Raw genomic sequence first — 17,823 nt, forward strand, 5'->3', positions numbered from 1 at the left:
ATTATAGTCTCACCGCTATGAGTATTTCGAGTTTAGCGTAGATAACAATCCTGTTTGTAGGTTCGAGACCAACGTTAAAGTCGAAAACATTGAAACCACCTGACGAAAGGTTTCGAATTCCGGATTTCAACCAATTGAACAATGATTATTGATACAAGTTTTGTTTGTTGAAACGAGTCCTAGAAAATGCGACGAAGCTTGTAAAAATTCTAAAGGAGTTGAAGAAAGTCCATTCAATCAGAACTCAATAGTACTTCATATAATATAAACATTTCATGCTATGAATGGATAGTTTCTTGCCGATCGACTGGATTATATTGATGTTATAGCCTAGACCAAAAACTATAAATGTACCTGTTATTTCTCTACTCTTTCGACAGTTACTCAACATATGCTTCTTTTCTTTTTTAATTTGTGACTGTGGGCTTTACGAGTTCGATTACTGAAGTTATATATCATATTAGCTATAATCAAGTAGAGAACTTAATTAAGTTTAAAGTTTCAAGATGGTCTGCATTCTAGGTTTAGCAACGGAGTTTAGTATGTCACATTTGTATGAACAAATTCCCGTAACATACTCTAGTATTTTTCTAGAGATACTTCATTGTTTAGTCGTAGTACCATATAATGAGATGATGGAGAGAATTTGTAGCTCAAGAGGTTGATTCTGATAGAGTTTTGGTCTCATTTCAGAGAACGAATCTTCATCCGAAAATACCATATAATTCATGACAATAATATACTATAACATAAAACTTTTAATAATGTTTGATGGCTTACATTCACTATCGATATGTCTAAGATTACTGCATCTATCATTGAAGTTGGTCGACTGTTTTGTTAATTGTATATTTGCTTCCAAAGAAAAAGCTTCATTAGAATGGCAAGCTAATGATAATTGTAAAAATAAGAATAGTGAAAATTTATATCAAATATATAAAATATCAAAGATTAAATTTCTATATTTTTTACTATTGTAGTGTGTGCTACTGATGTCTACAGATATAAGTAGTATGTATCATCAATCGAAAGTGAAATGTCTGGTGGCAGAAGGTTAAGAAGACCGAAGAAAGAGAATGACAACAATGAAGTCTGAGACGATTGATTGACATTTTGCAAATGAAGTATTTACTGTCAGTATGGAGTTTTGAAGAGTATTAAGTTTTAGATTGACATCAAGGAACGATTGATGTTAGACCACTATGGAAAATCTGGAAGCTCTAGATGGCCGTTGTGGGACTCCTCAACATTTCACATCCACGACCTCGCTGACAGGATTCAGACCTAGGACCTATCTGTATTGCGCGACAACGCTTAACCCCTAACTCACTGAGCAGGCCGGCATCCAACGATGTTAATGTCTAACCTCAACCAATCCACGAGTTGCGCGTCCACCTTCCATTGTACTGAGGTAGATACCTGTCTCTACCCGATACGGATCGCCTGCATTTATTTACTGTATGGTTCTCAGATTTCATAGGAGATTCCGTAATTTCATGTCCAAATACATTCGATTTTCCTCATTTGTGTTCTCGTTCACTACATTATCATTACAAACAATCTATCCATTCAATATTAAGTTTATTTGAAATTATCGTGAAGGTTACTTATCTGAGGTCACAACTTCCCATATTCATTTTTCTAATTTGAAAATGAAACGTTGATTGGTTCCGTTAATTTGATGAATGTAAATGTATTTCGTTAAACCTTTTATATGATTATAAATATGCGCTTGTAGTGTCGATTGCTATGTTAAGCCCATATAACATGTAGTTGTTTCATATTTCTTTCTCTCAGTTTTTTCAGCTGTCGTTGCTAGGTCATCCTTGTATTTCTTCTTGACGGCTCAAATGCTTCTCTCCACTTGCTTATGCCATGACTTTCTCTGCTATTTTTCGTCTGTTGTTAGTTGCTATCTTCTTGTTCTTCCTTTTTCAAATCTTTTGCAGGATTTCCATAGAGATCCATTCCTTATGATGATCCTTCTTGAGGCTCAGCACATCCTAACACATTGAAGTTAGTGCTTCTTTGATTCCTTTCCAGTTGTTCTCCATAATAGTTTATTCTTCTTCTTTGAATAGATCATGTAAGGCTTGGAACCTGTTGCTGAGATTTATCTTGAATTTGTTGAGTTTGTCAGTATGTCGAAGGAAGTCTGTACTGAACCATTGCAATGCTGCTTCTCCAGTTTATCCATTCTTCTTGAGTCATGTTTTAGACCTTGTTAATTATTCACTTATCAATACTGACTATTTTTATATCAGCGAATGTGTGTGTACACTGCTTATCCTACTTGGCACATGCCTGTAGCTTATTTTTGTGTGACCGTAAACATTGATTAACAGTTGACTAAATCGAGTCGGTCCACACAACTTTCTCCACTGCATGCCATTTCACTTCTCTTTCTTCGCTTCGTTTCACTGATCGTTTGTCTGTTCAGAAACTAGAATACGTTATATTGACTTAACATAATAAACGACACTACACTCAACTTTAAGTATCTTAATAACTGCATTATTTGAAATCGAATGTAATTAATAAAACCTAAAGTTAAACCATTGAGTTAGCCACCAATGCTTTATATCTTTAATTTCTATCCAATTTAATTGGTATTAGCTAAACACAAATCATTGGAATCGATCATATTTGTCCCAGATTCGATATCTTACGACCTGAGTGGATTTAATGGTAAAGTTGACTAGGACTTGACAATAAGAGAAAATAACCCTATTGTGTTTTCTGTTTTCCAGAACTATTCTAATTAGATTCAATTAGTGATATTCATAATTAAAGTGAAAAGCCACATTTTGTACAATTTAAAAACATATAGAACTCAAAAAAACTGTCAACCAATATCAAGTCGCAATCTTAAATACGAACGTCATAACAGTTCTACTATACGGAGCTGAAACTTGAAGAATTACTACAGCAATCATCAAAGAAGGTACAAGTATTTATAAATAGATGTCTACAAAAGATACTCAACATCCATTAGCTGGGTACCATCAGCAACAGACTACTGTTGGAGAGAACAAACCAACTTCCAGCTGGAGAAGAAATTAGGTAAAAACGATGGAAATTGGTAGGACATATATTACGGAAACCATCAAACTGCATCACGAGGCAATCCCTAACTTAGAACCTGAGGGAAAAAAAGATGTGGAAGACCGAAGAATACACTACGTCAGGAATTGGTAGCAGAGATGAAAAGGATGAATAGCAGGTGGGAAGAACTTGAAGGTATTGCCCAGAACATGGTTGGGTAGGGAATGCTGGTAGGCTTCCTATGCTCCTCTACGAGGAATAAGTAAGTAATAATTAAAGTTTTTTGTCTGGTGACTCAGATAGTTAAATGAACAAATGAAAATGAGCTTTAAATCCATAAAACATTTAAACATTCACCCTAATGAACGTTAAATTATTTTCAATAAAACATACCTGAAATTATCGGATCCTGCCGTTGTTGTGAACCCCAAATATTAAGTAAACTTAATTTGCATAAAAAATAATGAAATGAAAAATATATTGAGAATGAATGCAGTTTGGAAAATTTATTCTTCGATGAAGAGTAAACAACCCTAAAAAAATCTTAAAATAAATACCGACGATGAAAGATGAAAAGCAGCTAAAAACACTAACTCATTTACTGAAAGAAACTGAAGGTTTGAATTCTAGAACATCAGTCCTCACAACAACGCAAAGAAATCCTCAACCACTTGTGGACTGAAATCCTGTTGATGAATCTCCGAAGGCCACAGAAGTCATCCAGGATGCATATATGTAACCGTTCTTGTCTACCGACCAATTAACCTTCTTAACATCGCTACTTATGCATAGGTAATATTGGTCATTTTGAGCGACTTTTTATGTAAATATAATGATTATACATAAATTTATGACAATTAATAGCATTCAATTATATGTTGTATAATATTACTATTTATAGTGACATGAACAAATGTTTAATTAGATTGGTATCATGAATGAATCAATGTTAGACCACTATTGAAAACAATGGAAACGTCAGACAACTGTTTCGTCCTAGTATGAGACTCCTTAGCAAAGCGTACCAGTAAATGGCTTTAAGATGGATTTCCTGAAGTTCCAGTGAGAAGGAGTGACCAGTGAAGTTCAACAGTGTAAGCTGTGAAGCAGTTGTTGACTGAAAACAATGGTGGATGGTCGCACAATATCATGGAGTGGTTGAAGTTAGACATTAACCAACTCAGTGTTCCAGAGGTTAAGCGTTCATGCATGAAACAGAAGGTCTTGTGTTCACGTCTCTTTGGTGTGGGATCACGGATGAGCACCGCGGAGAAATCCCACAGTAAGACGAAACGGCCGTCCAGTGTTTCCAGGTTTTCCATGGTGGTCTAGCTTCAATTGAAACATGATCTCAACTATTGAAATTATGTCTGTTAATTGCATGTCTTGTTGTTACTTATAACCATTCAATATAAAATAAAGTGCATCTCAATGTTGAACAAAATGGAGAGAAACTTGATAACTAGAATTCGATCAGAGCTAAGGACTTAAGACACAAAATTGCGAGTACTCTTAACTTACGGGTTTCAACAGGAATTAACAATCTACTTTAAAATTAATCAATGATTTTATTTGATGAGAATCCATAAACCGACCACTTTCGCACTACTTTTATGTTTAGTTGACTGTTTTGATCGACTTAATTGGAAACTAATTGTGCACTCATTTACGATGAAAATTCATGGCTAGTGGAGTTCAACCATGTCTGGCGGTAAAATGTTATTACAGATTATACTGAATGATCAAGTGATCAAAGTATAAATGGATCAAAGTTAGAAATGTGGAAAGTTATGTTATTGTCCAATGGTATAAATATAATAGACTCGTTTTGGCCTGCTTAAATACCTGGGCTACCTATTCTTGTTATCTAGAGATTTCAACAAGTTATCTATTTTTGGTTTGCTTTAACACTTCATTACGTTTATTAATCGCATAACCTATTCAGGTACGTTTATGGAAAGTTTACGACCTTTCATTGTACAGGTTAAAAAAGAGCCTAATCAGAGACATTATGTTTGCTGGCGATATCCATTGAAAGGAGTGAACACGATTCAGATGTCGATTCCTGAACTGTTAACTCCTAACTGACCATCATTCAATAAGTTATCGTCAGGATCGACAAAGAAGCAAGAAATGGTAACATGTTGAAATACATTGTACTAAGAATTCTCTCTTATACCAAGAATATAATACTGAATAAAGCTAATAATGATTATTCCAGATTCCACTCCTAATAACAATCGAAAGATTGAATAGTGAATCGATTTATTCACATTAATTATCTTTGATTTATATCTTCATCTAATTCTCATTGAATTTGAAGGGAACATATTAGAATATTCTTTCCTGTTATTAGTTATAATTTATAACTGTGGGAATAGTACATTCATACGGTACAATACATGCTCTTTCTCATATAGAATAATAATCATAAGGGAAACGAAATAGTTTGTAGTTGAAATGATACAAATTGTATGTTCATTATCAACATCAACATTTGATGTTCCATTGAAGAACTGCATAGAATGCTTATAGGTTATAATCATACTAATAATAATCCATGTGAATTATCTTCAATATTTACCTTCTATCAAATACAAGTATCCAACTGTAGTATTTGTGATGAAGTAAAGAAACAGAGTGGATTCATTGAAGGACAATGATAATTTGATTTTATCATTTCAATGTATCACTAATGGTTTCTATGTTTCTATATGGGGATATAAGTGGGAATTGTTTAAATCATATGCGTGAATATCTTTTTTCTATTGATCAATATGATAAAAGATTTTCTATGATACATTTTGATTTATACTAAATTATATTGTGATTAATTTGGTTGGACAATTTATTGTTTGAATCTTCTCATTGTTGTTTAGGACTGTAAATGATCAGTCACTTATTAGTATATGTGCATGCTTGTGTAGATTGCTTCGATATTGCCTTAAATCACAAGTTTTGTAAGCAACGATGGATGGATGGACGATGGCTAACAGATCAATCCAGGACACGCGTTTCGTCCTATTTCGGACTCGTCAGTTTAATGTACCTACATCTCAGCCTTGATGTCCACTCTGAGACTCGAACCCAGTACGATTTGCTTCAAACGCCATTGTGTTATCCACTCACACATTGAGTCCTGATAGCCACCTGCGTGAAGTTAAATTCACTTGATGTAGTTGTTTAGGACTGTAACTGATCAATCTCTTGTTGGTATATGTGCATACTGTATGGATTACCTCGATATAGCCTTAGATCACAAGCACTATATGCAAAAATGCTTCCAAACTCATAATATGAATTATGTCACAAGACTTAGAGATCAAGGGTCTTGTAAAAAAAGCAGATACTTTAGAGTACTACAATAATCAGTAATATATAATACATACTTAAGATTCTCCAGTGAAACGATATCAGTTTCAGAAAAAGTTGATCTTGTATTTCGGTTAGTTAATTCATCGTAATCTTTAGGTTTTTCTACAGAATTTCTACTCCCCAAATTTTTGTGTTTATGATCTATAATAAGAATAATGGATAGTAAATAATATAAGGCACGGATTAGTGTTTTGTTTTACTCGGTTACTATGGATGAACGAATTCCATGGAACATTAATGACAATAACTAAATAGTTTGTAGTATATCACTAAGACTGTGGTTTTTTATATTTAGTGCAATGTAATTCAATGAATTCTAATATAGAAATTCGATGTTCATCTCAAGTGATCTACGTTAATGAGATGAAGGAGAAGATTTGTTGATTAGGTGATGGAGTTGACCTGAAACCTGTCACTGTCAACAAGAACCAATCAACATCGAGACCTACAGGACAAGCTATGAACCATATCACAGAAATTCGAACACTTCACTTCTACCTGAAGTTTGTGCTGATGATGTCATTCAGAAGAACGATAAAAACTCCACAACCAAACCATCAAGCTCACAACCAAAATTTCATCAAAATCATCCACCTGAGCTAAACTTGAAGAACTTATAGAACTAAAAATAAATGTCAAACAACGGCAAAGTCTGAATTTTCAATACAAACCTCGAAACAGTTAGTTCTATAGTACGGAGCAAAAACATGGAGGACAACTACAAACACCATCAAATAGGTACAAGTAATTCTAAACAATTGTCTACGTAAGATTCTCAGTGTCCGTCGACCGGATACCATTAGCATTAACCTGCTGTGGGAGAAAGTAAATCAGCTTCCAAATGAAACGCAAATTCGTAGTAGACGTTGGAAGTAGATAGGACATAAATTGAGGAAATCGCCAAACTGCATCACAAGGCAAGTACTAAGTTGGAATCCTGAAAGTCAACGGAAAAGAGGAAGACGAAAGAACACATTTCATCGGAAATCAGAGGCAAACATGAAAATAATGAACAGCGACTGGAAAGAACTAGAAAGGACTGTCCAGGACAGAGTTCGAAGGGGAATGTTGTTGAGCGGCCTTTGCACCTCGACGACACGTGACAGACGTAAGTAAGTAAGATGATTTCGTAAAATAATACTCTATTTTTTTGAGTAAGTTGATGTGTCGCTCAACTTCGTGAATTAGTTGAAGTTAGACAATAACACTATCTGATGCCGGCTCAGTGGTCTAAAGGTTAAGCGCTCGCGCGCGAGACTGATAGGTCCTGGGTTCGAATCACGCGAGGAGGGGTCGTGGATGCACATTGCTGAGGGGTCGCACAGTGGGACAAAACGGCCATTCAGTGCTACCAGGTTTTCTATGTTGGTCTAGCTTCAATTGGTTAGTGAAATTAAGTCTAATCTATCAGTATTGTATTCAACTACAAAACCATGAAAGTCACAGTTCATTTTCGTTTTTTTACAAAATTTTGAAAAACTTTTGCGATTCGTTCAAACTAAGTTGAATGGATACTTACAAAACTACTACTGCTACTACTACTACTACTACTACTACTACTACTTTTTGAATCAAATCAGTACTTTCAGTTTCATGTCATCAATGTTTTTGATAGTCATTAAGAAAATAGACAATTATCATGCTGAGTTTCAATAATCATTATGGTGTTTTTAATGACATTCAGTCATAAATACCATGTCATCAAGTCAATTGAATATAAACATCATTACCTATGTATTAAGCTTATAGGAAATTCAATTGTGATATAGTAAACATGATTAATTGACATAAATTTGCTATTTAAAAGTGGTCAAGGAAATGTAGTCAGTGATTCATTCATTCATTTTACGTACTACATGAAAGTATGATGACTTTATGACAAAAAGTAGTTGATTGTAAATTACAAAACCTCTATGCAATAATGAATTGAACATATGTCTTGATCATTAGAGTTATACAAACCAAAGTTAGTAAGCTTTTTTTGTCATGATTCATAGTTGCTTTTTATGGTGAGTCACATAAATTCTGAATAACTAACAACATACTGTGATATGTGCCACTGATATAAACATGAGTAGTATGTAACAACAGTCAGGATTAGAATATCTGATAGCAGAAGGTCGAGAAAGAAAGAAAGAACGGAAACAGAAAGTAATTGGTATGAAAATATAAGAATAAAGAAGTCTGAGATGATTGGCTGGTATTTGCCAAAGGAACAGTCAAGCTTGAGACAATTGATTGATATTTTGTAACGGAAGTATTCACAGAATGGTTCTCAGATTTTACTAGGATATTCTTCAATGTTGAATTCAAATGCATTTCATTGTCTCCATTCGTGTTCTCGTTCACTATAGTACTAGCGAGGCTACGCTTGAGGATGATAGTATACCAAAACTGTGATAATAAGTAATTGTAAATGCTTCCCAGCTGATTCTTTTGACGATGGTAGATATGTAGCTTACAATTTAATGAACAACATCTTCAATGACAAAATATACATATTCAAAGGATAATCAGACAACAAACTAACATTTTTGGGGATGATGACCATCAGAACCAAGGGGAAAAACTTGTAACTCAACGAAATCTGCAATGAACACATACCAATCATATACTCAGATACAATGGTGACAACTCCGTAGCTCACAAAGTAAACTGTACCCAAACACTATTTTTAAAAAAGAGCAAAGATATATTACAACACCGCTATTACAGGGTTAAATGAAATAAAATCGCTGATGGACGTATTTTGACTGCCCATAAAATTTGATTAAGAAATGTTTATCAAACTACCGAATGGATAGCTTCATCCCATAGAGGAATAACATCCCTGAGATCACAAGCAGATTATTATAGCCACTAGGAATAGTTGTGAACGATACAAACTAAAAGATACAATGATAAACGAAAATAATTTGAACATAATCCGTAAGATAAGTAGTGGCAACTGTGAATTTAATAGGCGCCCTTTCTATCTACGTCTAAGTGAACATCAGTTGGCTGTTAAACATCATTGCAAAGATTTACTTATATCAATTCATGTGGACAAATGTAGACCTGAAGTCTACTCAGAAAACGTCGAAATATTGGACAGAGAGAACTCAAGGAAAGCCAGAGGATTTTTCTGAGCTTTGTACTCTTACCTAATACTAACCAACAGATACATCAAAACTAATTAAACAACTAACAAGAAAAAGGAATAACAACTGTATTGTCAGGGTTTTGGTCGGAAGAGAAAACAACCATAGCAAACATGCAAACAAGGACCAAGTAGTTACTGGTAAAAACGAACCAAATTTCAGGCTAACAGAACAAGAGCTTCATCAGTTGTAGAGAAGTATTAATAGATCAAATTCGACTACTTCACTTCAACCTGAAGTTTGTGCTGATGATGTCATTCAGAAGAACGATGAATGCTCCACGACCAAACCATCTAGCTCAGAGAACAAAACCCCGTCAAAGTCATCCACCTTACCTACAAATCTTCTCCACCGTCTTAAAATTCAATACATAACTTCTCTTTTAAGTACGCTCTGACAGTATTATTTAGAAAGACGATGAAGGCTTCACGGTTAATTTATTCACCTAAGAGATCTCAACAACTGAAACATCTGCATCTTGAGCTATAAATATTCTTCGTCATCACAATATCACCCATAAAATGATGATCTTACTGAAAACCGACCTAAAGCATTTAAATAAAGGCACAGCTAGATTTAGTCTTAAAAATTTTCTTGCTTACTCCTGTTACCCCCAATGGAGCATAGGCCGCCGACCACCATTCTCCAACTCATTCTGTCCTGGGCGTTCCTTTCCAGTTCCATCCAATTCTTTTTCATTTTTCTCATGTCGATCTCCATTTCCCGGCGTAATGTGTTTTTTGGTCTTCCTCTTTTCCTTTGGCCTTGAGGATTCCATGTGATGAGGGTTTGCCTTGTGAGGCAGTTGGGTGCTGTCCTCAATGTGTGTCCTATCCACTTCCAGCGCTTCTTCTTGATTTATTCCTCCACCGGGATCTCGTTTGTTCTCTCCGACAGTAGGTTGTTGCTGATAATATCTGGTCAACCGATCCGAAGTATTTTGCGTAGACAACTGTTATTTAACATTTGTGTCTTCTGGAAGATTGCTTTCGTAGTTCTCCAAGTTTCCGCCCCACTCAATAAAACTGTGTTGACATTTGTACTAATAATTCTGACTTTAGTGTTGGTTGACAGACAGTTGTTTTGAGTTCCAGACGTTCTTTAATTGTAGATATGTTGCTTTTGCTTTGCCAGTCCGCGCCTTCTTCACGTGGAAATGTACCGAATTTACTATTTATAACCATTCATTGAGGTTTTGTTTAATCTTAGAATGACAGCTAACTTCTGATATTGACTCAAGGAAGAAATGATAAATTAGATTTTAAGTTTTTCAAATATGATATCTCTCAGTTTAATGCTATACGATAGTCACTTGAAAGTCATGTATTTTATGACGACAGTGAAAAGACTTTTTATTGCATAACACTAAGAAAACTTGTTACATGAAATTTGAGTCCAGTTATGTCATTTATATATCGTATCTCTTTTGAAAACTCCGCCTGTAGCTCTTCTAGAGTTACTTCCGGTTTCAAGCCCAGGTAAAAGACAAGGTTTGGGCATGGGGTCGGCAACGTCATCCCGTAAAAAAAATCTTGCTAACAAAAACGCCAACCAGGTTAAACGTCTTTTGAAACTAGGAGATCATTCGTTAGATTACAAGTTGGATTATTTCACAGTAGAATGATATATTGTGTGAAGTGTTAGCGTATGAGGACTTCGCATAATCTAAATGAAGTTTAACATATTTAACAAGTATAGAGGAAGTTCTGTAGATCGGTGAATTCGTAGCTTTACATCACTGATCTACTACTTTGACACTGAACAGCTATTTCTCCTTTTATATCTATAGACCCAAGATTTTATTACTAATTGGATTATAGATGCCCATTGTTGAATGGTTTCATACTAAAATGAAACAATTATTCAATATTTCTTAGTTTTCAAAAGTTATTTACCTGAATTCATTCTTTGATATAAAAACTACAAATACTGAATAAGAGTTTTATATTCAAAAATGTATATCACAAATATTAAACAAGTTTAAAGCATACTGGTGAGCGTTTTTTTAGCGAGTTAGTTTCCTACGGGATGGGGTGGCTAACGCCAAGCACAACCCTCCACATTTACCCGGGCTTGGGACCGGCAGTAACTCTAGAAGAGCTACAGGCGGATGGAGAATGCTGATGAGCGGCCTATGCCCCTTCACGAGTAGTAACAGGAGTAAGTAGGTAAGTAAAAGCACACTACTTTCATATGATTTTGGGATAATGGAGAAGATTTGTAGGTCAGGTAGATGATTTTGATGGAGTTTTGATCTCTGTGCTTGATGGTTTAGTTGTGGAGCATTCATCGTTCTTCTGAATAACATCATCAGCACAAACTTCAGGTAGACCTCTATCACGACCAAATCACCCAGCTTAGAGAACAAAACGTCATCAAAATTCAAAGAATGTTGTTCCATACTTAAACTGATCATATAAAGAAAACAAAAAAAGGAGAAAAAGCAGAAAAAAAAGTGACTTACACCGATATGATGTTCTTAATGATGATTGTTCTGTATAATTTTTTGTTTTATATAAAGGTAAATCATAAATATTTCGTTTCTTATTTAATCTCCATGTCATATCTGACATAGAATAAACATGTTTATGTAATTTATTGATTTTATGTAAATTTTTTAAAAATTTTTGTTTATTTCTTGTTGCCCATAAACGTAACTGTCATAAACAGAAAAAAACAAACAAGAAAGAAGTAAAAATAAAAATAAAATTTATAATGAAATAAATATATTATTGATTATCATTATTATTGCAAATTAATGTATTAGCCCCCGAATACCCTGGTACAGTTAAGGATGGGGAGAGTTAACTCTCTCTCTCTCTCTCTCTCTCTCTCAATACTCTCATATGTTCACAGGCATACATATACTGTCAGAGAAGTCCTACTCACTGTCTTCTCGAGGCGTGGGTGTTGTTTATAAAAGTAAAAGGATGAAAAGAGAATGTCCGGCACTTTAAACGGGTGGGTGGATACGGTCAGTTTACCGACGAAAGTTGGAAAACCCTGATTCCGAATCATTAGTCCACATGGGTTCCACGATCCTGAGTGAACAAATAGTGTATGAACATATTGTTGGTCACCGGCTAGCATGGGAATACATTTGCTTCACTGCCTTAAGAATTGAACCTTCAAGTCGAAGGCTCGGGATGTGGCTCCCTATAAAAATCACCTGCTTTGGTTTAAGCACCCGGGTAGTATCCTAGTCCTCACAGAAACCGAATGATTTATGTGGCGCATATATATTTGGTGCCTTCTTGCACCTGTGTTTATCTGTTTAAATAAATAAATAAATAACTTAGAAAAAAACAATGGAGTTTTGGACAATTATTTTGTAGTGTGTACTACTGATGTCGACAGACATAAGTAGTACGTATTATTAATTGAAAGCGAAATGCCTGATGGTAGAATGTTAAGAAGCTCTAAGAGAAGAGAACGAGAACAAAGAATGATTGGTGTGAAAACGAAAGAAGAATGAAGTCTGAGACGACTGATTGACATTTTGCAAATGAACTGTTTACTGAATGGTTCTTAGATTATACTAAGGCGTTCTGTAATTTTGTGTTCAATTACATTCGGTTTTCCTCATTGATATTCTCGTTCACTACAATATCATCATTATTACAAATTGATATATTAGCTCCCAAATACTCTGGTGCGGCCGAGAATGGGGACAGTCAATTCTGATAAACGTCGTCTTCTCATTACATTATCGAAATAAAATTGTTTGATTGTTTTTAAAGAAAAGTTTAAAAAAAGAGATACATTTGTTGTATTCAATGATGAATGACATACTTCTTGTATATTGGAACTTTCAACAGAGCATACTGTAACTGTTATATCCTAGTGAAGATTAAATTACGGGTAACTTCGTAGAACTATTAATGACTTAATATGATGCAATACATTCTTATTGTATAACTATTCAGTAACTTGATTGTGTATATCTATATGCATCTTATTTTAACCTATAGATTATTATTATACGATTTAGCGTCCTTGAGTTATGTCCAGTCTATTAATTACAGTCTCCCACATTCACAGCCACCTTATGGCTTGATCTTGTATAAATGTTATTTCCTATTTTATAGTATGATTTGGTCTGTTTGAAATGAAGTTTGAAATAAATGATCTACGTAGTGCAAGCTGGTATTGGCATTCTGGACTCAACTGGAAGGGCTACAAGAAAAAAAGGATTAATAAAGACACTATGTTGGTCATATCGGTTGAGTGTCATTGGTTTGGGATAGTACTGAGATTGTATAAATCGCATTTCAATTGGCGAATAAATCACGTGATGATTAGCCGGGCATACAACCACATCAGTAACATGAAATTGACATCATAATGAGAACATAACAGCATATTTCATTTCCTAAATCTTGGTGCTTAAAGCAATTCAGTTAGGCAATCGGAGAAATATATTTATGAAAAAGGCAAATAGAGCCGGGTATATTTGAACTTTCTTGGCTTCTGTACGATAAATTACAAAAGAGCTTTGGTTAGAGCACTGTTTAACAATTTATCCAGGTTATGTTCAGTGGGTAGAAGTGAAAAAGGAATGCGCCATAGGCAAACGTTAATTACTTGATAACGGTTATCCACAAAATTTAATAACTAAACATAGATCAACTGTAACAAAGGAAGTGAAATATGCTACGGCTGAGAAAAACCTGGTTTCAAGGGTTATGAAATGGACGGAAATGTAGCTTTCGGACTAAGGACAACACTAACAAGGATTTATCCAGAGGCTAAGCTGGTCTCTCATTAGGTGATCAAAAACAATGTTTCATTATTCTTTATAGGAGTTAATCAAGATGATCCTGTTGGGGTGATTCAGAAAATTTTTTGCAAAAGATAAGCAAGGATCAGGAAACACTAAGAAGCGTTTCCTCCAATCAGCGTTCACTTGAAGCGTTAACCAGAAATATCAAGGAAGTGAAACGTCACATGTTGATTGCTATACAGCTACTATGTTAATTAGCATTCCAGAATCTTCGAGCAACCGAAGGACATTTAAAATATTAAAAACACCCTATATTTTCTGAATTGAAATGAACCTTGGAGTAAAGTACTTCTCTCATATTTTGCGTCTTCTCTCTCGTTGTTCAGGTCGCTGTATAGTTCTAGCTTGGGGGGTTACAGAATAGCTTAGGAAACGAATATAGCGTTCAATTTGCAAGACTAATCAAATAAAAGGAGCTGGCAGTCAAAATATGTTTCATTAACAAAGAAGAAAGAATGATAAATTTCTCTAAAACTTACATTAGCAACCATATTCAAAGTACTTTCTCCATAATTTCGATGTGGTAATTTTGGCGGTTGTTCATTTGAACATTTATCTGAGATAACATCTTGAAAACATTGATTTTCATATGAGCGTAAACTACAAGACGAATAATCTTTATAAAATGGTCTAGAATCCGATTTCTTGTTAGTCTGATAGTGAGTTTTATTGGATTTCAATTCAATTAACTCACAATAGACATGTGCATCGGAGACAACTGAATCCTATTATGATAATGCATGGAAAAAAATAATAAATTAACGAGTGAAACGTCTTAACCAGATCATTAAAATGCCCCATTGTCATAGTTTTAATGAAAAGTTATGGTTGAGGTTGTTAAACCATGTTGGCTTTAAGATGGTCATCGTTGTTCGTTGATCGTTGTTTTGTATCTCTAATAGAAGAGATTTGAGGTATTGAATATCAACACAATGGTAAAGAGACTGAGTATTTTTCGTGAGAACAAAAGGTCCAAGGTTGAACCCTTGATGTGGTTGTAATCACGAATTGATGAAAACTTTCATGTTAGAACGAAACAGTTATTCAGTACTTTCCGGTCTTAGTTACAGCTTCGATTGATGGCAAAACACCTCAACAAGATTTTATTGTTCTGTAGCTGAGATTTAACGAATACAAATCTATCTAATATTTGTTGCTAATCGAGTTCTACTAATCACACTGGAATGTATCTACTTGTCTAAGCGACTGTACGCTTTACTTTTATGTAAATAGTTAAATACATTCAGTAGAAAGCAGGCTTCTTGCACCAGGAGTGTTGTTTATGAAAAGCGAATGTCCGGTATGGGCTTTAACCAGATCAGTGGATATAGAGAATCCACCTAGAGAAGTCGGGAAACCCTTATTCCAAATCAATGATGGACATGGGCTCCAGTATCCTGAAGGAAACAAATGGTGTATAAACCTATTGTTGGTCACCGGCTAGCATAGGACTGCATCTCCTGACGTTGCTTCACTGCCTTGTGGATTAGACCCGTAGGTCAAAGGCTTGGGATGTGGCCCTCTAAACGAAACCACATGCTTCGGTTTGGGAACGCGAGCAGTATCACGACGCTCACACAGATCAATAATAAATGCTATAGGCCTCATGGTTATTGTGTGAAGCATATGTATTTGGTGCCCCCCCTTTGCATCAATGTTTATGTGTTCAAACAGATCAATACTATACGTGAACAAGTCTATCGTTACTCAATATCACTATTCTGTTGTGTTCTATTGATGATCACGACTAAATTGAAATCAAAAAAACATGAGGCAATATGAACTGAATCTGCATAAACACGTCATTTTAAACTGCTTACTTAAGCTGGAACATTGAATAAGATTGAACATTTGTATGTGTGTGCGTGTGCAACTTATTTTCTAAACACAAACAGATGTACTCAATAGTTCCTTACTCATTTTGTATGATAATTCAAATCACATAACGTAAAATAGAATTAGGAACTGAGTTCTATTAATTGAATGTTAAATGTTTCAATCCGACAGTGCATCCGATAGTTCCATTGCTTACAAAATACCGATGTCTATTTATATATAACACTTAGAATATGAATTCACTTTGTGTTGTTTTACTTGTATATTCCTATTGTTATATAGGATTGCAATTGAACAGTCCCATGTTGGCATAGGTGCATCCTGTTCGAATTGTATCGATATAGCCTTAAGTCACAGGCTTTTTAAGCAAAGATGGATAGTGGTTAGCAGTGGAATCCAGGATGCTTGCATCGTACTATTTGGAATACGTCAGCTGGATGTATCTTTATCCCAGAGTTGTTGTTCACTCTGGGACTCAAACCCAGTACCGACACGCGCGTCGTGGATTCGACTGCTGGCCACTATCCATCTTTGCTTACTAAGAATATGGTTATTAATTTCATTTTTTTCAAATGAGGAATCAGTATCTAGTTTTGAGGGTCAATTGAAAGGGTGAGTAACAGGTAACATTATAGTTCAATATATTACACAAAATGCTAGTATACATTGTGAGTGTATACTCGAAATAAAATCAATCATAGTACCTGACTTGTCCAAATATTTCTAACTAGAAGACGATCTTTCGCATATGGTTGATGAACTGACACTGATGAATGATCCCATAATGATGAATGTGTTGATTGTAGTGTATCTTTCAAAGGATATTGAATTGCTGAATAAATTGGATCAAATAGATCACTTTGCGAATCACATTGTCTATATGGTGATAAATGATAATGAGTAGTGGAATTTGATGATATTCTGTTTGAAAATTGTTGTATAACACTTTTAGTATCCGTCCAAATAGGATAACCATGATAGACTTTAGCTTTTCTACCTTGTTCTTTTAAACTATTAGCTTTTTGTTTAATATGTTGTCTAAAATTAAAATAAATCAAATAAGTAGTACATAGATTAATAACAAAAAAACATGTTTAAGCTCATGACAGTATTTCAACGTAGCATAAAAGGGTATTTACTGAAGATCAACCTAATACTAAAGATTATATTGGATGACTGAGATAACCAATTTGACTATCTAGAAAACCTGATCTATACAATCATCTAGAGAATCCCGCTCTCTATAGGACTTGTATTTGTATGGTCCAACCTCCAACATCAATTAGTAGATATGTAGTGATAATAAATCGTAACCTATGACTAATATCAGCCTGCGTGGGAAATATAACTCCATTAAATTTAATGTGTAAGATGCCTTAGTTCTTTTTGCAAAAAGGAATACTTTCATATGTTGATCGGTCATGAATAGAAAGAAAGAAGGAAGAAGTAGAATTTGTCACTAGCTATCTCTACTCAGTAACTCAGTGAATAATGTAATGAATTATGAATTGAAAGGTACTAGGTTCGAGTCTTGCTGTGAATATCAACATTCGATTACAAGTATATATTTATTTGACAAGCTGCAAATAAAGCAAAAATTGGTTGTGAATTCTATTACCAGACACAAATCAACTTTACGACAGA

At 34.7% G+C, this 17,823-nt stretch overlaps 1 protein-coding gene across 2 annotated transcripts in view; it reads right to left on the reverse strand.

The window, feature by feature from the left end:
* MS3_00009766 (uncharacterized protein) overlaps window positions 1–17,823 on the reverse strand; it is a 47,658-nt gene that overhangs the window by 7,284 nt on the left and 22,551 nt on the right. For both annotated transcript variants that reach the window (XM_035733922.2, XM_051218165.1), the window contains 6 exons: window positions 16,884–17,217; window positions 14,823–15,068; window positions 12,025–12,217; window positions 6,435–6,561; window positions 3,439–3,488; window positions 781–888 (listed from right to left, as the gene is read on the reverse strand). In XM_035733922.2, coding sequence (XP_035590248.1) covers window positions 781–888; window positions 3,439–3,488; window positions 6,435–6,561; window positions 12,025–12,217; window positions 14,823–15,068; window positions 16,884–17,217 — 1,058 coding nt within the window. The remainder of the gene's footprint in view (window positions 1–780; window positions 889–3,438; window positions 3,489–6,434; window positions 6,562–12,024; window positions 12,218–14,822; window positions 15,069–16,883; window positions 17,218–17,823) is intronic.

The sequence above is a fragment of the Schistosoma haematobium genome, chromosome 7 (assembly GCF_000699445.3).
Source record: "Schistosoma haematobium chromosome 7, whole genome shotgun sequence".
In the NCBI taxonomy this organism is placed as follows: domain Eukaryota; kingdom Metazoa; phylum Platyhelminthes; class Trematoda; order Strigeidida; family Schistosomatidae; genus Schistosoma; species Schistosoma haematobium.